This window comes from Micromys minutus, assembly GCF_963924665.1.
Source record: "Micromys minutus genome assembly, chromosome: 10".
In the NCBI taxonomy this organism is placed as follows: Eukaryota; Metazoa; Chordata; class Mammalia; order Rodentia; family Muridae; genus Micromys; species Micromys minutus.
In genome coordinates this window covers 18,253,864-18,278,958 of record NC_137979.1, presented here as the reverse complement: position 1 = coordinate 18,278,958, position 25,095 = coordinate 18,253,864, and the positions used below count along the sequence as shown (strand labels likewise).

The 25,095-nt window shown below is 42.0% G+C and overlaps 1 protein-coding gene across 4 annotated transcripts in view; it reads left to right on the top strand.

The window, feature by feature from the left end:
- SHISA6 (shisa family member 6) overlaps positions 1–25,095 on the top strand; it is a gene marked incomplete at both ends in the record, with an annotated part of 275,963 nt that overhangs the window by 121,755 nt on the left and 129,113 nt on the right. For 2 of the 4 annotated variants that reach the window (XM_080924418.1, XM_080924417.1), the window contains one exon: positions 2,997–3,092. The exons of the other annotated variants lie outside the window; for them this stretch is intronic. In XM_080924418.1, the coding sequence (XP_080780544.1) occupies positions 2,997–3,092 (96 nt within the window). The remainder of the gene's footprint in view (positions 1–2,996; positions 3,093–25,095) is intronic. 4 annotated transcript variants of the gene reach the window in all.

Sequence of the window (25,095 nt, the reverse complement as noted above, 5' to 3'; positions counted from 1 at the left end):
AGGGACCTTGTTCTTCTGACAGGTGAGAATGATTTGTAAACAGCCCAGGCTCTGTTTTATGTTCCATCTTCCTCAGTATTGATTTGTTTATCAAAATTTTTATTTATAAGGAGCACAAAAATAAAGCAGCCCAAAGCATTCTGCAGGATGCCTCACAGGTTCTGAATTAATGAGGTCCAAATTTATGAGGCCTCTGTATTGTTTCCTCCTTTCTAGTATGGCATAAGGGAACGGTTGTGCTTGTTATGGGAGAGAAGGTCCTGGTGTGCCTTTGGTTGGTAGCATGTACCTTTTCCATGCCTCCCTTCTCCTCTTAGGAAAGATGGTTTGTCCAGCTGCTTGCAGCTGTTACACAGCTTGAGATTTATGCAGAAGCCTTCATTTCAGTGCTGACAGTGTACAATGAAGGTATGAATCCTTACTGCAGGACTTCAACAAGAACGTATCCTGTGGGAAGCTGAAGGGTGAATGACGTAATGTGTTTTAGAGTCAAGGGGCCAGCGGTAGGGTTCTCCCGACTCGACTTCGTGATCCTAGAACCAGAGGTTCTGATAGAATTGTAAGCTCTTGATTCCTGTCTCATATCTGATAAATCCATCTGTTTAAAATGTTTCTAGTGTTCTGATCTATGATCAGGTTTGGGAACTGGGAGAAGAAGGAACGAACTGGGAATAGGCTTCACTTTCCAGAGGAAGAGTGCAGGAACCCAGAATATAAATAGCACTTGCAGAAGATGGTCAGCGGCCTTCCCTGTTCACATACATCTTCAAGTTTGCATTGTCTCTCCACTTGTCCCAGGGCAGGCAATGGGTATCAGCCCTGGCCATTCACTAGAAACCATAGGAGCTTGTTTAAAATACACCTACTTCACTAGACTCTTTCCAAGTCAGAATGACTGAGGCTTGTCTGGGCATCTGAACTTTTCAGAGTTTTGTGTGATTCCCAAGTTACCTGTGTTCAAGTCTCCAGAACAGACTTTGCTAAGAGAAAACACTTTTGTTTTGTTGGCATGAGATATAATTTTTCTAGATATTCATTTTTGCATTTATATTAGAGAGTTTTGCATTAACTATAGAAATAAATTACAAAATAATAAATAGCTAAAAAGAGACTTAATTAGCTCCTAGAAGACATGGCACTAATATATTTTCTCTCAATCACTTTTCTCTGTCTTTTTTAGTGCACTGGCTTGATCCTCTTGTTATCGCATTTAATATCACATTTCAAAACCCTTTTAACTCTATATATTACAAGTTCGGTTTGTAAAGCACACTGTCGCAATCTGAATGCTTAGTGACTTTTCTTCATATCTGTATGTATGTACAGAGGGTGTTTCTTGGTAGAGTTAATTCTTCACAGTGTTTACAATGCCTGTGTTTCAAGCACATCATAGACTTTTTATTTGAACGTCAGAAGTATAGTGTTAACTTTGTTCCCTCTAAATTTCTTCTTTCGGGGTCCTTAATCTGCCCCTGTCTTTTCCTTACCTCAGTGCATATGAAGATGTCTGTACCTTGCCAGTTAGAGGATAGAGTTTTATTGCATGAAGTCGAGAAAGGAAAACAGAAAGATGTTGCCAGTGTTTTATAGCCACCATTCCACCTGCCAGCTCAGCTGTTGCTGTGTTTCTTTTAACTTGCTAGTCTGTGGTCCCATGGGTTGCGTATGATTCATGGATACACACACGCTCATGTGTGTGCACGCACACACACACACACACACACACACACACACACACACACACACACACACACATACACACATAGAGGGTGAGGGAGAAGAAAAGGGAGGGAGGGAGGAAGGGGCTACCATTAGGCCCATTCCTTCATGCTTTAGAAGAGAAGAAAACAAACGTAAAAACCCCAAAAGGAAAACCATCTAGTAACTGTACACAAGAACTAGGGCAGCACAGAAAAGTAACACTCATGCCCCGATCTCTCCAAAGTAGCTGTGTATCTTCTGTTTTTTTTTTTTTTTCAAAACACCATTTGAAGACTTTGTTTCCTATTATTATGTATCTGGGTGTCTTGCTTACATGTCTTGTGAGTGTACCACATGCATGCAGAGGGCACAGAGGTCAGGAGAGGGTATTGGACCCTCAGAATTGTAGATGTTTGTGAGGTGTGTGGGTGCAGATGAGTGCTTCTAACCATAGAGCCATCTTTCCAGCCTCTATCTGTGGATCCTATTTCAACCCTTTAATGTCTTTTTATAATGTACTCACTTGAAATTTTACAGCTGTTAGTGTATTTAATGTATCACATCCTCTACACTTGTGAACTTTAAGAAAGGATGCTGAGACAACGTGAGGGGTCCTCACTTAGCTTGGTTGTCTGTCTGACGTCTTCAGGATGGCACAAATGCAATACACAGGCAGTTATGCTTTTCCATCTGGGACTTTCGGTATCTTCTCGGGCTTCTAAGATGTGGTATGGCCATTGCTGGTGATGCTGGTTAGTGTCCATGAGCAATGAGAGCAAGCCAGGAGCACAGGGCCAAGAGCTGACACTGTTATGTCACACTGCCAAACTTCAGTGTTCAGCAACCATTTTCAAGTTTAGATGCTTCAACGTGTCATGAGTCGATCAGGGTGCAACTCTACTGTAAATTGAGCAACATTCTAGTGTACTTGGTGGTCATTCTGAAATGCCACAGTTAAATCATGTGTTGTCCTTTCTTCTTCTACTTCCAATGTAGCTTTAATCTTTGTCACATAGATATATACATATATAATACATATTATATATAATATATAAGTGGTATGTATAACATATCTGTATATATGTCTGTGTATATAGCAATATATTCTCAGTAGTATATGTGTGTATATATTATATCTCTCATAATATATACATATAAAGTATTTTCCTTGACCTTGTGGCTCAGCTGCTGGTTTGAACATAATCACACCATCATTGTTGGGCAAGATGGAGCTGTGATTGCCTTTTGTGTTGCTGTCATGAATGCGTCAGGTAATTCTGCCCATCTTCTTGCAGGGCATTATGGGAAGGATGCTTACCGAAGTGGAGGACCAGATCTCCATAACTTCATCTCATCTGGATTTGTCACATTAGGAAGAGGACACACGAAGGGTACAGTGGAAACCATTTTTTACTAAAATACAGAGGTTGCCTAGGGAACCCCAATCTGAAATGTGAAGATGGTGTTGAGTCCTAAGGCTTACCCAGGATCTGAAATAAGTGGGGTGGTTCCATGGCAGCATGCCCTTGGCACAGAGATGACCAGTTGATCGCATTTATGACTTTAGAGGGCAAAAGACCTCCAAGACACATCCATTCTGCTCTGTACATGATGGGAACACAAATGCTGGTGGCTCCCGGTGGGAAGGGACCACAGGTAACATGGTGGAAAATGCTACCAATGGATGCAGTACTTGTAAAGTGTGTGTTTGCCTCTGGGCTATTATTTCCTTCCCTTTCAAAATTCCTATCTTATACCCAATGTCAATGTCCTGTATTGTGAGTTTCTAAGCCAGCGTGTATGTGGACAGTTCCGGCTTCCTCGGTGTGTCTCTGTAAAACTCTGTGATGTGGGCACAAAGGTAGAGGTTATTCAGACCTTCAAGCTGCAAGATGAAATCTAAGCTAGCGTTTCTGCCAAGCTGCTTTACGACCTAGCTGACAGCTTGCAGAGCATCTGTTGCAGGGGTATGGAATCCTCCACGATTCTCTTTTGTTTAAATAGTCCTGCTAGTATTGTGAGCATTCTGTCACTGGGTCCCTGACTCCTGTGATTACCTTCCCAACACCTGTGTGCTGTTATAGACCAAATGTGAACCCTGTTGTTGGGATGTTCCGTTTCTGTCTTCCTCTGAAATATTTGTCTGTTTCAAGTGTGAGTGAACAAGGACTTCACATTTTCTTACCTTCTGTGCTCTTACTTTTTAAATTCCCTGTGATGTGTGTTTATCCTATAGAGAAAATGATAACTGTATCTGTGTATGTATTTTCTGTTGTCCATTTGTGTCTAAATAAAGTTTATTGAGGATACAGGTGGCATTTGTGGCTATTACGAGTTGCAGCTGTTGCAGAATGGGGGATGGGCTACGCAGTTAAACACAACCGAACTATGCTGAAGACACTTGTACCAACTCAAACCTAGAGTTACCAGCCCCTACATCTCCACTTAGGGGTAATTACCAATTGCCATGAAACAGAGGCTTTAAACTTCAACATTATAAAGCAAAACAAACACTTATTATCTCTCCTGGTTTCTGTGGGTTGGAGATTTGGGAGCTACGTAATTGGGAGGATCTCAGGATCATCTAAAGTATTGATCGGTGTTGGCAGATATAAATTCAAGACATCATACTTCCATGGAATTATATTGGTAGGAGGCCTTCGTCTCTCCCCATAACACTCTGTGGTCTACTTGAGTGATTTCATGGTGTGTTGACTGGATATTTCTGGAGTGGTTGATTGACAGAAGAAAAAGACACAAGCTGCAGTGTCTCTTATGACCAGATGTTATTGGTCATACAGAGCATGATTTTCACAATATCTTGTGCATATGAGTTCTCTTCATGATAGGAGATAGCTATCCAGAGATAAGAATTACCAGGAAGGTCAGGACATTGGGCACCATTTAGGAGGCTGACATTCTATTACGTATACCTCAGGAAGTGGAGTTACGAAACTGTTTTTCAAACAAAATCAAACAATTTAATATGACTTCTCAACTGTGTGGGTTCCTACTCTTATCCCAGCCCCCTGAAGGTGTTTCAAGACGTAACACCAAGCAGTGAACTCTTTGTATTGAACAGGAAGCAAATAGGAGGCAAAATACAAGATCTCCTTCTACTATTCAGTTTGCACTGGGGAAGCAAAGTCAGGTCTTGCCAACAACAGAATGGCAGAAAAGAAGGATCTGGAGATGACTATGGGAGGGAGGGAGTTACCCCCACCAGGGATGAGTACTGAGGTCAGGTGAACAGAAACCCACATCCCAGGCAGGGAAAAGCTTGCATCAGAAGCTCTCTTACACATTGGAAATGGAAAGGAAGTGTATATGGTCCTGTGTAGCAGCAGAGCTACAAGGCTGTAGGAGGTGTTGGGACTGTTCCAAGGTTACCTGGGAGATGGAGCCATGGTGAGAATATCAGAACTTCTGCCCAATAAACATCTTTCTAGACCCCATGAGGGGTTCCTGCATCAAAATTTTTCTCTAAGTGATACTTGCCAGAGAAGACTATGGATGTGATCAACCTTGGTGTCCAGTAAAACACATCATAAGGTCTGAGTCAGGAAACACAAGAAGGAAGCAAGTGTCAAGGGTGATGCTGAGGTTTTCAAGTTGGAAAGCCCATAGCCCTTATGCTAAGTTAATAATCTTAGCAACAATGGAAGCTGCAGTGTGTCTCCCTAGCAGTTTAAGCTCCAGATATGAGCAAGAGCTGCGGTAGGGCTATGGATGTTCTAAAAATTACACAAATAACACCTGATTTATCTCCAAATCCATGAGAAGGGAATGAGGCCAGGATTTGGCTTTAAAATTAATACAATGCATAGATTTTAGCCAACAGTGATTCTGGGCAAACGGCTTAACAATAATAAGAATATGGAAGAAAACATGGTCAATGAGACGGGAAGGGGATATTATATTACAGGAGGGGCATTTGGGAAGGCAGCATGGTGGAAAACACTGCCCACACACACAGCATTTGCTGCATTCGTTCTAAGGGGAAGAAAACAGAAGGATGGAGTTTACTACCTGTATCTATCCATAGCTTTGGGTGAGGAGCCAAGGGACTAATGTGTTATTTGAAGGCCAGTGGAAGGAGAGATGTTAAGGCTTCTTTCAGAGACCCATTTCTACTCTGCAGTAAGACATCAACTGAGAACACTTCCACTAGGCATTCTCTTTTATATCTGAGATCAATGCTGTCTTCCTGTAGCCCTTTACCACTAGTTTGACTCCCATTACTCTGGGGCTAAGCTGACCTCTCCCACCTGTACACTGGTCAAATGCTGTAGTAGTTCTGTTTTCTGTAAGAATTTAAAACAGGTACTTTCTTCTAGAAATAAGAGATGTACATGCACGCACCTCTATGGAACTATAGTCCGCATGTACACACTGGAATCTAAGAAGTAACCCTCAAATCATCAGTAGATTGTATCAAGAGGTTCCTGAGCTATTTGACTGAAAGAATCCTGTTTAGATACTTTTAGTCTCAGGAGCCAGGGGAGTGAGTGGGTTGAACTGTACTAAGGTATTTGAAGACTGGACTCCAGATAAAGCACAGAGCTCAGAAGGCGTCCCAGTCTCCATGGCAACAGTGAGGTAGGATGAACAGCAAGAAAGAGAGAAGGTTCAACCAACTTGCCTGGAAATGGCCTGTGTGAAGCTGGTATTACATAGGATCATTCTGTATTGTAGTTTTCTGTGAGGGAAGAGCATATGGTGCCATGAACACAGAGCAGGGGAAACGTTTGGGGCTCATAACCAAAGACATCATGACCCTATACCACCACTACTTGCTTTCTGATTTGTATACATGGGACAACTTTCATGTATGGTCCATGCTTGTTCACTGTTAAGTAATGACTGAATACCAAGAATCAGCCACTGGCAGGGAGTATTCAGAGTTTTTCAAGGGTATTTCACATGATCCTAATCAATACACAGGATATTTCCTAAATCCCATGATTAGGAAAACACACACCAATCACATGGTGGTGTATTATTATAATTGGGTCAATATCACATAATATATGATAAATAAAACTGTTAAATTACTGTCAAAAGTGGACCTGAACTAATGGAGAATGCTGCCTTCACATACTGACTCCATCTCTTGACATACCTGCTTTTCAGATAAAACCAAAAGATACCAGACAAGCAAACCCTACCACAATACCCTTGCGAGTCTTAGTTGGATTCTTCTGTTTGTGAGTTTGTCTGTTTTGCTCAACAGTGACTATTCTACAAGGCTCTCCATGTGATATAAGCCTCTTAACAAGAACACCTCCTACCCTTTAGGAAACTGAAAGGATGCTGTCACTCACCTGGCCCAGAAATCTGTCCCTATCTAGAGCAGTGCCAGCAGCAATTCAGCCATGGGAGATGATGTGAGGATTATAGTTTCCTACATAAATTTCATGAGCCATTCAAAGTCCACCTGTGGGTCAACACAACTCTGTTGGCCTTCATGACACCTACTTGAGGAAACAGGCTACTTGGCATTGAAGTCAGATTAAAGCTGGCCAAGATAATTGATATCATCCCTCCTTGGCTCAGTTCATCCTGAGACTGATTGGGCTGAGATGATACTGCCTGATACCTTGGCATGGCAACTCCATCATTCACTGTCTTGATTAATGGTGTCCTTGAAACTTAAACTACATTCTGAGTCCTGAGACATATATGTCCCTGGGTAATGTTTACTTGTAGACCTGACATCATTGGCCAGGCTTCTAAAATACTTTCTCAGAAATAAGGGGTAATGGAGGGAATGGGCTAAGCATCAGGTTGTACTGCAAAGACTCCCTGCTTTAGGAAATGTCAATTCTTCCCTCTAAATATGGATACGTGCTTTAGAAGCAGAAGAACTTGGATACTACCAGATCCCCCATGGTCTTCAGTAGTGGGAAATGAGAGAAGGCTGTAGCAACTCTGGAGTGATGAATTCATTCCTTATTCTACACTATTGATCGATCTTTCTAACTGCTTGCTCTGGGACAAGAGTGAGGCTTGCACAAGGTGCAGTGCTGTCCTCAAGGTCTCTTTGGGAGAGGAAAGAGCATTGGGTCCTTCAGATTTTTTTTTCCTGGAGCCTTGCTCTCCCCACCAGTCTGGCTTCTAGCCTCCCATTTTATGATTCCTTGCTAGTATTATGTTTGTGTTCTCTTTCCCTGAGCCTTGGCTTCAAGAATAGCTTTGTGGCTGCTATTCTATCTGCTTAGCTCTGACCTTGGTGCTGACTGGTCATCCAAGTTGGGAATCTCCTCTGCCATGACATGAGCCAGTTTGGCATTCGCCTCCCTTGTTCTCGGCCATGTCACAGCAGCCAAGCAATGAGACCACATCCAAGTCACTAAAGTCTGTGGCCAGGAAAGAATTTCCTTTCTACAAACAGTTGTCTGTATTTCATGGGTGGCCTAGAAGTGGGACACATGTTCCCAGAGCCCCAGTATATGAACCATAGTCATGTTATCCTGAAGTTTGCTCTCTACAGTAATAGCATCTAGAAATAAATACATTCCAGGCCTTAATGCTTAGAGCTATGGCCTCCAGGCTCTGCCACATTTCCTTCTAAATACCGATATAAACGCCTCCCATTAAATGATCAATACATTTTTTTAAAATGGCAGAAAGAAGAGTGTCACTAGAGGACCTCATGCTTAAGCCTGTCTCCACTCCCCCTGCGTGGCCGGGACTTCTATAACATCTATTGGTAAAATGACATCACAACTCCATCCACCTCTCAGGGCTGATAGGAAGACTGAAGGAGAAACACAAGGGCCAGCATACTAAGGACTCTAGTAAGGCCCGCACTTTCTATGCCCCCCCACCTCGGGGTATGTAGAATAGCACAAGGGCACCCAACAGGGCATCTCTGGAACCAGTAAGGAGGGCAGGGTCTCAGACTCCAGCACCAAGTGACAGGGAACCATCATTTTAGGAAGATAGCAGATCATTCACATACACACGAAGATTTAAGTAACACCGTCACAAAGCAATTTCCCTTTTAAAATCCTGAGTAAATTCTCCTGAGGGATCTGAAGGTCACATCCATTTCTGAGATTTGTCTGTCATACCACGTGCATCAGAAGCCAGATTCCCCAGCTAGGAAGGAAGACAATTGAAAAATGAACTGGGACGGGCTCTTTCTTAGTATTATAACACCTTATCCTAGATAGGGAGTGAAATATGGCAACTAAGGCATGGGCAGTTGCCCATTTTATTTATATTCATCTATAAAGTTTAATAAGTTGAGCAAAATCACTATTAGCACTTGAGAAATGGAATGATATATAATTTCTAACAAGTAAGGAGAAAGTTCTGTGTAGTAGATTCCAAAGGGAACAGAGGGGAATCAAAGGAAGGAAACATGACTGCTGCCTGAAATGTCCTAAGTGTTCTTCTGTAGGACACTGAAGCTGACATGGTCTCTGCAGGACAGGAAAGAGAGACATAGTTGGATGGGACATACATTTCTGGTACATGAGCATCCACAGAGCTACAGATGTGGAAACAGCCGTAAGCTGAGAGTTTAGGACATTGTTATGGGCCATCGCAGGAAAGTAACCAGCGTACAGTACACCTGCAGGGACATCTGCAAGAAGGATACAGAAGTTGGAGGTAGAAAGGTAGGCTGGAGGCAGTGTCTCAAGTCATCCCGGGCACAAAGCATAGGTTGAGTAAAAAGAAAAATTACTGGAAGTTGGAAAGATCAGATATGGGCTGATAGATGGATGCTAAGGAACTTTGGGGTGGGACTAGAAAGTTCTTGTGTGCTGCTGTATGGCAAAGTGACTGGGTAACAGTATTGTGCTGCCCTCTTTATTGGATTGAAAGAAGGGAATTTGAATATTTAATGGTACAAATACGATAACCACACGTGACCATAGTACCTCATTAACATGTGTCAGCATATATATATGTATATATATAATTTATTTAATTTAAAAGTATTCTAGATACCACTTTCCATCCATCCTTCTTCATTTCTACTCTTAAACAAAATTATGAAACAATGCAATCACTCAGCTAAAGGGGACTCTATTGTCACAGGACTCCTCCCTGGGCAGATATGGACATAACAGTGGCATGCAACTCCCTTGGCCTCTGCTCCTTCCTAAAGAGTGTCCGCTTTTGCATGAATCTAGCCTGCAGCAGCCTGGGCATCAGAGAGTTTGAGGAAGCTGAATAAGCTCATGGACCAGCTGCCCATAGAGACTAGCTGAGACTAGCCTCTGTTAAAAATGTCTCAATCTGCCTGGTCTTAGTTTCCTCTAACTAATTAAAAATTTGTGAGACCCTTGGCCTTTGATATTTTGGAGTCATTTTGATCGGGTACCCACTGAGCATAAAGATGTTGCATAGAACAAAATAGGCAGCTTTACCTTGGAGGTGACCTAAAAGAACAGAGTGATGTTTGCCAGCACTGAAAAGTAGTGATGAGAAGCCTTTATCCCTGTAAGCACAATGACAGATAAGGGTGGTGCCCCTGGGGTTAATAACATAAATTCATACTTCAGCCCTGAAGGTCCTAAGCCAACTGTTCATAAACAAGTAGTCTGGCTTCATAGGGCCTTGAGCTTATGAAGTATTCAGCCCTGGATCAGATGAATGTTAGCGCTTGTGTTCTGCATTGCTTCCCAGTGAATCATTTGTTCTCTTGCCCTGGGGGAGTAATTCTGGGGAAGCATAATGCTTTTCTGGTTTTTCACTAGGAGCAATTGAACACAGATGCCTGGAATTCATTCAGTGCTAACGTGCAGGGACAGGGCACAGGAGCCAGCTATGCACAGAACTGGGGGAGGAGGGCAGATCCCACAGAGGCTCATGTGCCTGGTGGTGAAGACAAGGGTCCCAGTGTGAGCAAAGAACATGAAGCCAAACATGTGAGCCACTGGGCCAAAAATAAGTGGAGCTTTAGATTGTCTGGCTCCAAGAAGAAAGACCAAAGTAGCTAGAGCTAAGGGTCTTTGGCAGCCTTGAATAGGACCAGATGATGGCAGCTGGTCAGAGGCTCAGCTTCTGCTGCTCACGTTGTGAGTTGACTGTTCCTGGGAGGCTTTTCCTCCTCAGCCCAGATTCTATTGCTTGCCTCATCCTCATCTTCAGGAGACCTCATTTAAGAGATTATCACATTTGTCAAGGGGTCAGGAAAGCCAAAGACTGTAACTACACAATGCTTCTTTGGTTCTCCGGTGTCCCCATCCCTCTAGCAACTTGATCCTTCAAGCAAAGCCCTGGATACTGCTCAAGATCCTTGTTACCTTTGTCTCCTTGATATCCAGCTTGAAGTCTGTCCCCACTCTTTCTCTTCTCTTCTCCCTATACATGTTGTCCCCTCTTAACCGGAATTACAGCCTGCACTTTCCTTGATTCCTGTCCAGATAACTTGAAAAATTTCCTTTAAAACGTTTTTAAAGCACTTTCATATTCTGTACTGTTCTATGCAACCAGAATGATCTTACTTTACCCCAATTTAATTTATTTTACCTACCTCACCTACTTAGCCAGAAGCTCACATCTGTTGTGAATGTTGATTTTATAGACTATTAAAGGCTCTTTATTGGAAACTTGGAACAGCATTCATCCATCATAAAAGTACTGATTGAGTTAAAAATCCCTTAAATATCAATATATACACTCTCTTTCTCTCAACCATTTTTATTGGTTGGCATGACCCCAAAACAAGACTCTGCACTGTCTAGCTTGCTTTTCAAGGTTCCTTAATGGTTACCCACTCAGTCAAGCAATGACTTCCTTTATGGGCATTCTTTCCCAGGGATGTAATAGTCTTACTGGACTGGTAGATCACTATTCAGAACTCTACTTAAATTTCCTTTTCTTAATCTTTTTTTTTTGTCCCAATTCATTCTTCACTGCTGGATAATTTATCAATGATAAAGGTTTATTTTGATCACATTCTTGAGGGTAGGGAGAACAAACTTGGGAGAGACCTTTTGCAAGTAAATTCTTTCACTAAAGACACCACCGTCATAATGACATTGTCGCTGTTTAGAAATAGTTTCCAACATACATGAAAAAAACAAAAATAGCTCGAGTAATTTAATATTTTCAACCTAAATTTTTACATTGGATCACATTTGCTTCATCATTCTTTCATCTTTTCTATCTCTCTGTATCCTTATGTGCAAGTACACTCGTGCAAACATATATATAAATGTATTGCATATGTTTTTCTAAGTATACGCTAAATTTTCCTGTATTATCAAAAATAAATTACAGGTATAATGGCCACTTAGTCTCAGATACTCAGTTGAATATTCCATAAAATTATCTTTTCCTTTCATAACCACAGTGTAATTATCAAAATCAGAAAATTGACAGAGATAGGAAGCTGTAGCTAGCTAGTTTTTATACTAATATGTCACTGTATGCAACTGTGTTTCCTGAATCAAGCTCACAAGTTATTAGGTTTATTTCAAAATATCTGACGGCATTTGTTGATGTTTGTAAATTGGGTTCTTGCACTACTTATGCTCTGTAACCAGTTACACTTGTGTGGCTGAAGATCGTTGATTCTGCTCATTGTCCATCCTGTCTCTCTGGTGATTTCTGTTGTTGTGAGAGCTGTGTTTACCATTGACATTCTCGGTAGCTTATCATATCATACACATACCGAGGCACCTTCTGTACTTTATATCTAATGAATCTCACTTGTCTGCTGGCATAAACTTAATGCCTGCAACAGAGTGTGGGGCAATAGCAGTGCAGAGGGGCACGCCTGCTCTGTGTCTAGTCAGTGGGAATTCCCCTAGACTATCCCTAAATCACTCTCCTTAGGAATAAACTAGATAGGAAGAGTAGTACATAGCTGGGGAGAACAGGCAGTTAGGTAAGCAAATATGCAGTTATAGAGAGACTCACATTCATTTTCATTAAAGAAGTGTCACTTGACTCCTGTTTTGTGAGACGTGTAAAAATATGTACCCAAGGTGAGTATTGAATTTTTTTAAAGATTTATTTTTCTATTTTATGTATATGAAGGCACTTTCACTCTCTTCAGACACACCAGAAGAGGGCATAGGTTTCCATTACAGATGGTTGTGAGCCACCATGTGGTTGCTGGAAAGTGAACTATCTATCTATCTATCTATCTATCTATCTTCCTTCCTACCTACCTACCTACCTACCTATCTATCTATCTATCTATCTATCTATCTATCTTCCTTCCTACCTACCTACCTACCTACCTACCTACCTACCTACCTACCTATCTATCTATCTATCTATCTATCTATCTATCTATCTATCTATCTATCTATCTATATGTCTGTTCTGCACCATTACTTTTCCTCTGTAGTTTACTCAGTTGTCTGTTGGTGGGACAAATTCATCTTGCAACACATTGTTTAAGAAGGGCTCGTGGATACAAAACTTCCTACGTTCTTGTATCTTAAACTCATGTTCTATAGACCTGGCATATGAAGGAATGTTTGTCCAGTAGTAAAATTTTAGGATCATACTTCTGATTTTCCCAATCATTACTTCTCCCCATTGCATTGCTTTGTTTATACATTTAAAAGTCTGATAACAGCTTAGCTCTTCTACTCTTGGAAGTTATTTGATCTTTTCCTTTAAGCCTTGACAGTTTTTGTTCTGCTTTGGTTCTTGTGGTTTGGGTTTTTTTTTTTTTTTTATTGTTGTTGTTGTTTTAAGCATGTTAGTTTTACTAAGACAGTTACATGTCATCCTTCCTAGCCAGACATCCAAAGTCCCACTCTCTGAATCCTAAACCCTTTAGGAGATACCCATAAAGCCTTTCAGCAGTGAATGCGTAGAAAAAGAGAATGCTCCCGGCACTTTCTGCCTCACTTCAAACTTCTTCCCTCAGAGCTTAGGTATCTTCAATAAAAGTTCATTGGCAGTCCCCTCTAGCTTTCCAGGCTGAAATCATGATATCATTGTAGGATTCTGTTGGTGCACATTTCTTACATCATCCTTGTTGCGTGTATTCCCCTCCAAAGTATCCTTGAGCTCTTTTACATTGGTCTAGTCCCTCAACAGATGCATGCAGCGACATATTTCTAATTTAATTGAAATTCCTACAAACCATCACTTTGCTCTGCACTTCCCCGTAGCCCACTGCAAATGAATCTTCCTTTAATTCCCCCCATTTTTTGTATGTGTGACTACTGCTTGGAATCCTAGCAGAGCTCCCAGTCTGTTACCTCGGATTATCAGGTTCTCCAACTTCCCAGTCATTCTGACTGTCCTTTTCATTAGTTCAAGCCTTCTATGGGTACCATACCACTCACTGGGTGCACATATTCTTTCTGCAACCTTAAGATCAGACATGATTTCTCCCTACATTTTCAATGACTTTTAATCCTCCTTGTATTTATTGCTCTACACAAATCTCAGCTCTATTTTTCCCCATTCATTTCAACCTCTAAAGGGTTTCCCATATCTGCAGCCTGGAGCAGTTGTTATAATGGCATACCAGTCTTTAAAGAATTGATTTATAATGTTATTTAACTGTCTGTGTGTATTCATAATTTCTTTGATTAAACCAGACTTAGGGCAATAGTATAGAGCAAAGAAAACAGGTCTTATCAGGAGACCTCTGCATCTAATATGTTTTTTTTTCCCCCAAGGCTGACACCAGCCTTGTCTCAGTTGGATAAACATTTTAACTCTGTTAGTAGCTTTTAGCATATTTAGTGCAAAGTTCAGAATAAATCACCTTGGATACAAGTTTATGTGGTAGAGCTCTATAGTTATCAAACAGCCTATGGTGAAATACAGCAATAGAAAGAATTGGCAAAACCTAGCAAAGGTCTTCCTCCTCCCCCTCCCCAACACATACGTTTTGCTCTACATTTGGATAATCTTTTGAAGCCATTTTGTTTTATGTGGTGTCACAGAAATCTAGACCATTGGGGGCTGCAGCATCATGTAGCTGCCTGGAGCAAGTATTTTCTTTGTTGATACAGTAGAGGAAGAAGAAACCTGGACACTGCTTCTTGGAACCATTTACCCTGAACTATCATCTCATATCAGCTCTCATCAGTAGCTACAGGTCATATATTGTGCAGAGCACTGATGAAGAGGTGGACTGCAGCCTGTCAAGGAGCTGCAATGGTGTCACTCTTCTGGGAGGAGAGGATCATAATCTCCAATGCTGAGCTCAAGTGATGCTTATTATAGCCTATAATTTGAATGTTCAGATTGTTCTCTCTTTTGTACACAAAATATACTACCCCCACCAAACACTAAATGCCAATGTGAGTTTATAATCTCCGATCACAGTGTGATATACGGCAGCCTCCATATCTGGTCTACAACATCTCCTTTTCAAACCCTTACAACTCTACAAATGTGAGAAGCAAAAGACATATGCCCTCTGAGTACACATACATACATATGCACACAATCTACAGAAGAGAAGAAGGAAACATGCTTACTGACTACTGGTCAGTGGCAATTTTGAAATCACTATCATCAGACATTGTTAGCGTCTAGCAATCTCGATGGAGAAGTTTCCTTGATTCAGTCTTTTTCTGGGATAGGGCTTCCTTGTCTAATGGGTGACATGGTGGCTGGCTCTACAAGTGTCCTCTGGGAAGGATTTCTGTTTTCTCTACTTCTCTCAGGTATATGTGAGATGGCTAAAATTCCATGGCTTCCTCAGCTTCCTCTAGAAAACTATAAGTCTTGGCTTTCTTGGCATCCTTAAGAGTCTGGGAGCCTCTGTTCCTTTGTTACACCAACTGTTCAGTTATGAAGTTTCTCCTATCTTTGATTCCAGCATATTCTACATGCTTGTAAATATGCACATATCTAGCCTTCAGAACTCCTACAACCTCTTTCCCCACTTCATGGGAAGTGTTCCAACCCTCTTAACCCTTAGGCCCTTTGTACTAACTCAATTTACCCAATGAAAATGCCAATTTTGTTAGTTGGTGTAGCTATGGAAGATCAGCATAGGAAAGCATTCTTCAGAGTTTCCATTTTTCGTGATGTCTGTCTCAATGTCATTGACTAAACCAAGTCATACGGGCCTGACATATGACTTGTCAAGCAAGCAAAGTATGCATTTGTGCATTGGGATGGAAAGAGACAGCATGGTCACTGAACACTATAGGGTGCTTCCATTTTAAGAGGACACTTGGGTTTCCAGTTGGGAGGAACAATCCAGCAGGCTGCAGCAAAACAGCAAGAAAAGGTGTTGGCCAGCAGGTTATAGGAGGTGTGGCTTCTCCCTTCAGGCCAAGGATAGACAAGCAGCCAGTCATTGTACTCTAGAACAATCCTGATCCTCTTTAACTGCACTGATCTGGATACCTTGAAACCACTCCCAAAGGAGTATGGACTGAGAATTTACTCCCATGAGTTTCGGGAATCCACATAGGAAAGTCTATGCAAGAGCACTTCTTGTAATATTTGTGTTGATATAGTAAGAGGAATCTCTAAGACCACAGGAAACACCAGTGTTGAATGATACACATTCATTAGTGAGACCCACTCTTGTGAGACCAGTTCATTAGAATAATTCGGTGAGATGGGCAGCAATTGCTTCCATGTGTCCTAAGGTTTGTTGGTTGGAAGTGCAAAAGCCCTCAGGGAGCATGCTGTAGGCTGAGCCAGACTTTGGACACCATAACTTCACAAGGACGCAAGCATTAAGAGCCAGATAATCTCAAACTGTGTTTGGAATTGCACCGTTTTATTGATTCCTTTCTTTCTGGGTTTTGAAACGGTCAGAGCACAAATAAGGCTGTTGGCCTTGTCATTGAGAAGATGGGTCTGTGAGACAGAAGTCCAAGGCTGAATAAGCTATCCATACAAGGCCTGGCAATACTCCACATGAGTAGGGCTGGCCTGAGTGTGGAGTCCACTGCAAGAGTGGGGTTGGATATGGGTGGGGTGGGCATGAGAGGGAGTGGGCATTGGGTGACTGAGACAGGTGTTCACGCTCAGCCTATCTCTTCTTCCCTCTCATTAATTGGTTTCTCCTTTGTTTTATGAAACTTGACAGCAGTGGTTGTGGCTTTTCTTGGTTGACTACCCCCTGAGTACCTAATTACAGAGGAGATTTTTAAAAGCAACAATGAAAACGTTTTCTAAATATGTTCTCAGTCCGCTCCCTCCCTCAGTAATTGGAGGCAGACAAAAAAGAAGAGTTGGATGGTATTCCCAGGGGCCTCCTGTCAATCAACCCTAGAGTCCCAGGCAAGTCCTCCTGGGGCCACCCCGGAACTCAGAGGCTGGAAGCCACGGGGAATGGAATGCAAGGAAGGGTATGCCTTCAACCTCCCAGGCCATACTCCAGGCACAGAGAGCTGTGCTTTTTCACTTCTGAACACAGGGCCTAAAGTACTACCCAAAAACCACATAGCAAATTATATATCTTGATTAAAGAGGTAGTGGAAATATCATGTAACGTCTAGGGAGTTGAAAGCTGGTCTCGGTAGTAGCTCCAGAACCAGATGAGGCTGAGACTGGCACTGTTGTCCCGGATCTATTTTGGGGGTGGGGTAGCATGCTTTTTCTTATCCATTCATCTGTTGTGTACATTTGACCCTGAAGGAGGATTGCAAGGTCTGTTAGTGAGAATCTGTGGGCTGGAGAGTGACCATGTGAATGAGGTGTGGCATGAGGAGGAAGCCAGGGCTGGGATTTCCATCTGAGTATTAAAGTGCCCCAGCAACACCTCAAGGGAAGACTAGCTTTCTGGCTGCGGCTAACAGTCATGACTACTGATGTTTGGTTGTCTTCCTCATTGGTCCTCTTACTCGTCAGAAAGCCCTAGAACCTTTTACCAATTGTGAGCTGGATGGAGGTCAATGAGATGGCAGAATCATGGAGATCCTGCAGCTGGCTAGACATTTTTGTAAGCACGGAGAGATGCCAAACACATGCCCTCTGCCTCCTTCCTCCCCATATGTGAAACACAAAGACATTTGAACTCTTTGAATGTTCTAGAATGGAATTGTGAGTCATTTTACAGTGCAGGTATGTCTCATGTCCCAGTGTACTTTCTATCCCTGTGTCAAATGCACCAGACCAGTTCCCTTATTAAGCAAAGAGATCTATCCTAGCTCACAGTTCCAGAGGCTAAGAAATCCATGTGGTGCTAGTGTCTGCTGGCATTTAGTAAGGGCCTCCTTGCTAGAACCTGATGTCACAGTGGCTATTCCAAAGTGAAATCGAGAAAATAAGCCAGAAAGGGGATGGGGAGAGGAAGAGAGAGGTTCCTTTTAGAAGCATTTTTCTGGCATAACTCAATAATCTTATGGTGGTCTATGAGCGCAAAACTCACATGGCGTAGTCACCTCCCCAAAGTCTCACCCTTTAAATGTCAACCTAAGACTTTGAAGTTAAGATTCCAACAAGTGAATATGGGGGGACATGTTCAGACCTTTCATGACCTGCACTTTGGCCTCTCACCTCTTCTACCAGGGCCTGCATAGATTTCCGATCAAAGCTCTTCTTTGAGTAGAGCTTTGCTTTTTTTTTTTTTTTTTTTTTTAACATGAGGGGCTGCCTTTTCTCAGCCACACTTGCTTTGCAATAGAAAAGTAACAGTTAGCCCTGAGGATCATGGGACTCTCAAGTGCTGGGATTACAAGCATGCACCACCACACCAGCTAGGATAATGGAATGTGATTACAAATGTATATCGCACTCATCAGCACTTTAGAAGATATGTACGTTAAAGGCCCTACCCAATATTGCCTGGATCATAATCTGCAGTGCCAACTGGGAATCCATCTTTAATAAGCTTCCTACGTGATTCTGATGCATAACTGTGGTCTCGTTAGATGGCTGTGTACATCTGAATCAGCTGAGGATGTTAAAATACAGATTCTTGTGGACAAAATGCTTACTAAGCAAGTGTGAGTATCCAAGTTTGGGTACCCAGCATGCAAATAAAAGTCAGTCCCAATGGCTTGTGCACCTGTAAGCCCAGCCCTGGAGTGTGATGACAGTTAGGTCCTAAAGACCTGTTCTCCAGCCAGTCTAGATGAACTGGAGAGTTCTAAGTTCAGTGACAGACCCCAGTTTCATAAGAACTGTGAGAAATAATTGAGGCAGACATTCACTATTGACCTCGAACCTCTGTACATGCCAACTAGGGTAAGAACTCTTACACATCACATCACATCACATCACATCACACACACACACACACACACACAGACACACACACACACACACACACACACACACACATGCACACCAAGCAGAAGACCCAAAGCTTCTGGCCCACAAATGTTAGGTAACAGAGATATAGAGATTGACTTCTCAACCCCATCTAAAAGTTAGATCATCTGAGGAGGTTTGAAAATTCTCTGCTCTGGAGTTGCAACCCCAATCAACGACACCACAGTTCTGGAGGTACAGCTCAGACGTGAGTCAGATGGAAAGCTCCCCAGATGATAACATTGTTCAGCCCACGGAAAGAGCCATTAATCTAGGAGCTGTTTTTCCCCAGGCTGAGTCTGGCACCCATTGCTGAGGTCCCATCCCAACCTTGGCCCTGCCACCTACTCTCCAAAGCCTGGCTTCTAGAAAGCTGGGCACCACCTACATTTTCCAGGCAGGTAGGCAGTGCATATTGTTGTCACAGAAGCACTGGTTGAAACCTGTTTCCATAGGTAACCAATAATGGTATCAGCAGTCTGTACTTTCACTCTCTTCCCTTTGCACAGAAAATTAATTCTCAGTTGTTGGTTATGGCTTCTTGGCTCCTCTTCTCTCCTGGGGCAGTCTGCATAGTATATTCATTCTGTCACATAGTCAGGAATACATAGCCACACTACACGCATGAAGGGAGCCTTCCACTTGCACAGGTCCTTCATCTTTTCTATCATTCGTACTTCTCAGTCTTTCAAGAACCCCAAGGAAGGGATGCTTTGCCTCACTGCAGCTTCGAGTTTCTTCGGTGCTATCCAGTATCTCTGAACTTTATTTACACAGCATAACGTGGAAGGCCCTCATGTACATTGAGACCAGACTAGCTCTTACTTGCCTTTGGCTCATCCTCTCTCACCTCTCTTCTGAGACCAAGAGAGAAAATACAATTATAGGTTACTCTGTGCATTCTAAGGGAATGCCTTCACCGGTCCTTAATGCACTGCGCAGTGCTGATTGATTTTCTCTTCTGCCTTTCCCGTTGACTGTGAGCTCTTCTCCTGTAGGAATGAATGTCTCACCCACTTCTCAGTCTGCATCCTGATGCTTCAGTCTGAGCTCAGCCCAGACAAACAGCACTCACTGAAGCCATTAACTGTCCTTCTCCTTTTATTTTCCTTCTCTGTGACTTCTGTTAGGTAGTATACATGCATACAGAAAATGACCTGTTATAACATAGATCATTTACCACAGACCGGCACACTCACTCAAACCAGTGCATACCTACAAAAAGATGGTTGGGATTCCCAGCCCTTCCAAAAGCGTGCCAATCACTCTGTGTGTAAACAGCCACTGGTGACTGGTTCTAATCAAAGTCATTAGGGTGGTTATTGAACGATCATGCTGCCATATGTAGATCATTATGGCAGAAGTCTCAATGTTGGACATTAGCCAATTTAAATAACATTAGCTTGAGGGATTTTCATAGAACTAGAGAAAAAATGCAGCACAGTATTTGGTCATAAATAGTAATGACAGACACTTACTGGCAGGTTCTGCATTCACTCTCTAAGTGCTTCACATATACTCGACAGTGCAGCCCATAGAGGTAAGAACTGTTAGTATCTGATTTGAATAGGTGAGGAAGCCAAAGCTCAGAGCTGGAACTTACTTAAGATGACAATTAGTCAGTTATAGTGTCACTACTGGGACCAAGGAAACCAGTCCTGTCAGGGTTATGGTCTATGCCTCACTGCTGTACTACACTGAAAACAAGGTTCCTCCAAAGAAACATTAACCACATTTCTCAATAGGACTTTTCATATTCCCTGCAGCCAATGTATTAATAAAACAGTTCATGTGTTAACAAATAATAGACCAAACTTTATCCTTGGATATAGAATGGCATTTCAGTGTTCTCCTTCTTGTTATAACAGCAAACACTGAATGCTAAGTATATCCATGTCCATTTCCTTTTTAATCGTTTTGAAACACACACACACACACACACACACACACACACACACACACACACACACACACACACACAGACACACACAGGAATACATGCACACAAACCCTACTTCCTTAGGACATAGATGCAGGGACTTTCAAGAGACAGTCTGCCTACAAAACTTCAATGAGATAATTTAGAGTGAGAATACCTTTGTCTTTGGTCTGGCATTGCATTTGCCTCTGGAGACAACACTGAAAAGGGGGTGTGGTTGAGTCCAAAACACATCTATCTATTAAGGATTTTACTCTCAGCTGTTACTTGATGATTCATCCCCAAATCCATCAGGAACTTGAGTCTACCCTGTGTCCTCTGGTATGAGGCTCTAGTTCTTTGCTGTAAAAAACTAAAGATATGGAGTCTCTGCCCACATTTGAGATGCTCACAAGAAAGTAGTCTGTCCTCAATGAAGTGTTTGCTTTCTGTATATAGTGACTCTACTGGGGACCACACATTGGAAATAAGATGTAAAATAGTACTATGGTGTTTCTACTTCTTCCAAGTTACAGACCATAAACAAATGCAATTTGATATGCCTAGACCAGGAAGATACACTGTCTTTTTTCATCTCCATAGGAACAGCTAGACTAGTGTGAGCACCAATCTTCTCCACCTCAGTTTCTTTCTTTATAACAATATATTTTATTTGTTGAAAAATTTATACATGTATACAGTGCAGTGTTTTTTCACATTTCAAATAAGTTTTGTCCATCTTGAGTTGCTACATATACTATTAAGTCATGACATAATGGCTTTGAGGTAGGAAAGCCTATAAAATTCCATGCCAATATAGAAACTTCTCGGTTATTATCACAAGTTAGAGCTAAACTATGGGCATTTTTGTACTGAATTTTGCTGGCTATAGGAACGTTATTCAATTGTTTTGATTGTATCTGTTCACCCACCGTCACTTCCAGACTTTTCTTTGAAAGTGAGGGAAGGGTATGATATCATTTCTTACCTTTTTGGTCCTTAATGTTACCACTAAAACTTAGTTTAAAAAATAACGTTGGGGCTGGGGAGATAACTCAGTGGGTAAGGGCACTACCCTATGGGCATTAGGACATGAATTCAAATCCTCAGCAGCCGCATTAAAAACCTAGCATGGCTGTACAAACCTGCAACCACAGCATTGATGCTAGAAGGTGGGGAGATTCTAAAAGCTTTATTCTATTCATTTATTTTTTTTGCAGCTAGCTTAGCTTCCAGCTCACTGAGGGACCCTGACCGCAAGGCAATAAGGCTCTTTGCAACACCTATCAATCCTGTTCTGGCCTCTACATGTATGTGCCTGGTATGCACATATGTGCACTTACATATGAATGCACAGAATTTTCATCCCAGCACCCCTGTAACAAACATGGCATGGTTCCACACATTCCTTTAATTCAGTACTATGAAGGGCACAGACAAGACTGCTGACCCTTGCTAGGTTTTTTTTTTTTTTTTTTTTTTTTTTTTATGTGAGCCTCAGGTTCAGGGAGTGATGTTGCTTTACAGGAAAGAAGCAGAGAGTGATAAAGAAAAAGAGCTGGTGCCCACCTCTGACTTCAGTGGACAAAAGTATGAATCTGTGCATAGGCATATATACAACTACCACATGCATATATACAACCCACCTTGTGCACATACTCTTATAGATACATATACGCATATACACATTTTAAATTTTAAAAGAAACCTAGGCAGTACTTTTCTGTTCTTGTTCTTTCTTTTTTTTTTAATTTTATTTAAAATGTATCCTTTTCTCTAAAATTATATCTTTATTGTAGTTTCCCCTCTCCCCACTTCCCCCAAGCTCCTCCTTACTTCCCCCAAGCTCCTCTCTACTTCCCCCAAGCTCCTCTCTACTTCCCCCAAGCTCCTCCCCACTTCCCCCAAGCTCCTCCTTACTTCCCCCAAGCTCCTCTCTACTTCCCCTAAGCTCCTCCCCACTTCCCCCAAGCTCCTCCCTACTTCCCCAAGCTCCTCCCTACTTCCCCTTGCCTCTGGATCTACCCCTTTTTCTGTCTCAAATTAGAAAAGGACAAGCCTCTAGGAGATAACAGTAAAGCACGACAAATGAAAATATGAAAAGATAAGCTAAAACCACGTCAAAGTTGGGCACAGCAACCCAACTGCAGGAAAAGAGTCCCAAGGACATGCACAAGAATCAGAGCTCCACTTGTTCTCTCAGAGAAGTCCCATTAAAAAAAAAAAAAAAAAAAAAAAAAAAAAAAAACCACTAAGATAAAAAGCTACAATACACAGGCAGAGGATCTAGTCCAGAACCATGTAGGCCTCATGCTTGCTGGTTCAGTTTCTGTGACCTCATATGTGCCTAGCTTAGTTGATTTAGGGGCCCCTCTGGCTCTTATATTCTTTCTGCCTTTCCCCCTTCTGAAGGGTTCCCTGAGCCCTGAAGGGGGATTTGATAGAGACATAACATTTCGATTTATTCTATAAAATGTCTGACGCTCCATCTATCTACCTGTTCTCATCTGCGGCCCGAGGGAAGCTTCTTTGGTGACTGGATAAGGCACTGGCCTATGAGTATAGCAAAACACCAATGGGAGTCATTTTATTGCAAAAAAAATTTTCCAGATCAGTAGGTTCTGGTTTTACCCTAGGTCTTTGGGCTATTCAGTCTCTGGTTGCTTATTCCCCCAACAATGTTAGGTGGTGATTCTGTCTCGTGGAGTGAGCCTTAAGTCAAATCAGACATTAGCTGACAAAACTTGTCCCTTCATCACTCTAGAATATTTTGTGGTCAGGGAAGATTATAGGCTGAAGTTTTGTGGATGGTTGGTACTTAGGTTCCTCTCTTGGTAGCCTGCAGAGCACCTTCCTGCATCAAAGACACTAGAGCAGGAAGATAGATATGGAGAGAGTGGACGACCCCGTCATGTTCCCGGTTTTAGTGGAATTGAATTGAGTTTCTCTCCATTTAACTTGTTGTACTCAGCACTTGTAAGATGGTATTTCTCTAAGCGTGTCCTACACCAGCCGCACAGAATATCTTAGAAACCTGTGGGAAGTGCAAATTCTCAGGCTGGATTTACTGACTCAGAAGCTCTGGGGGCGGAGGTCAGCCACACAATTTCTAACTCATTGTCTAAGAGTCTGATGCATGCTGAAATTTGAGGTCTCATGACTTACAGGACTAAGACATTTAGTCAAAGCATGATAATAATGCTTGCCTTGTAACCGGAGTCACATGGGACTAGTTGGCAATAAGAGCATAGGGACGCATAGTGTTTGCCATGATGGTGTGGTGTCTTCAAATGGTATGTTAGCTTTGCTATCTAGAAATGTAATCCTATATGAAGCATAAAGTTTTGACTAAATGGCAAGGATCTGAATGGAAAATGTTGAGAAATAGAAAATTTTGGCTCATTACTGACTCCCCCCCCCCCAATAATTCATTGGTATACAAACTGTCAAATGCCCACTGATGAAGGTGGAGGTAAGGGGTGTGGCTGGAGTTGGATTAATATTTTGGGGGTTTCCAACCTTAGACAGCTCAGCTGTCTTCCTTGCTCACAGCTTCCTTACTGAAGTGCTGTTGTTAAAACTGGGAGTTCTGAAAACTAATTCATCCAACTAACTTTAATCACTCAGGAGGAGAAGACACACTGGGAGGCTGTGAAGACTGGGGCTCTGGTCAAATGTGAATGTTATTGGTTCTGAATGGGGCAACTGGAAGAGACTTAGAAAGCCCGTGGAACCCACACAGTGGGATACTTAAAATTGGTTACAGAGATCAAAATACAGAAAAGCTAAAGCAAATCTTTTGTTCTGAGCATTAAAATGTATCCTTTCAGAAATAATTAATTTGATAAAATTACTCATTAGATCCATGCACTGTTGTTTCGTTATACTGTCTGAAATAACTTGGCTTTTCTCTTTGAAGGAGCCCGTGTGCATTTTAGAAGTTACATACCTAACTAGGTCAGACAGTACCTCACTTGCCTTCCTGATATTTTTTTTAGGGGGGGGGTGTGGAGAACAGTGGTAGTAATCATCCTCTCAAAAGAGAAATTAGATGTGGGTTCACATGAATAAGAATAAAATAGAAGGTCAGTAACTGTTTGGGAACCCTGAGTGCCAGAGTATCTGGGGGTCTCTGTGTAGTTGTTTGTGTGAGATGATTAACCATCATGTTTGGCTGAGGAACTGTTTTGGAGATTCCCTTCCCAATCACATACAGGTAACATTACAGAGACTCTGAATTCCAGAAACACCCCCTCGGCTTGTGTATCACTATTACTTCACCCAGACGGACCATCAGGATGATTTATCAA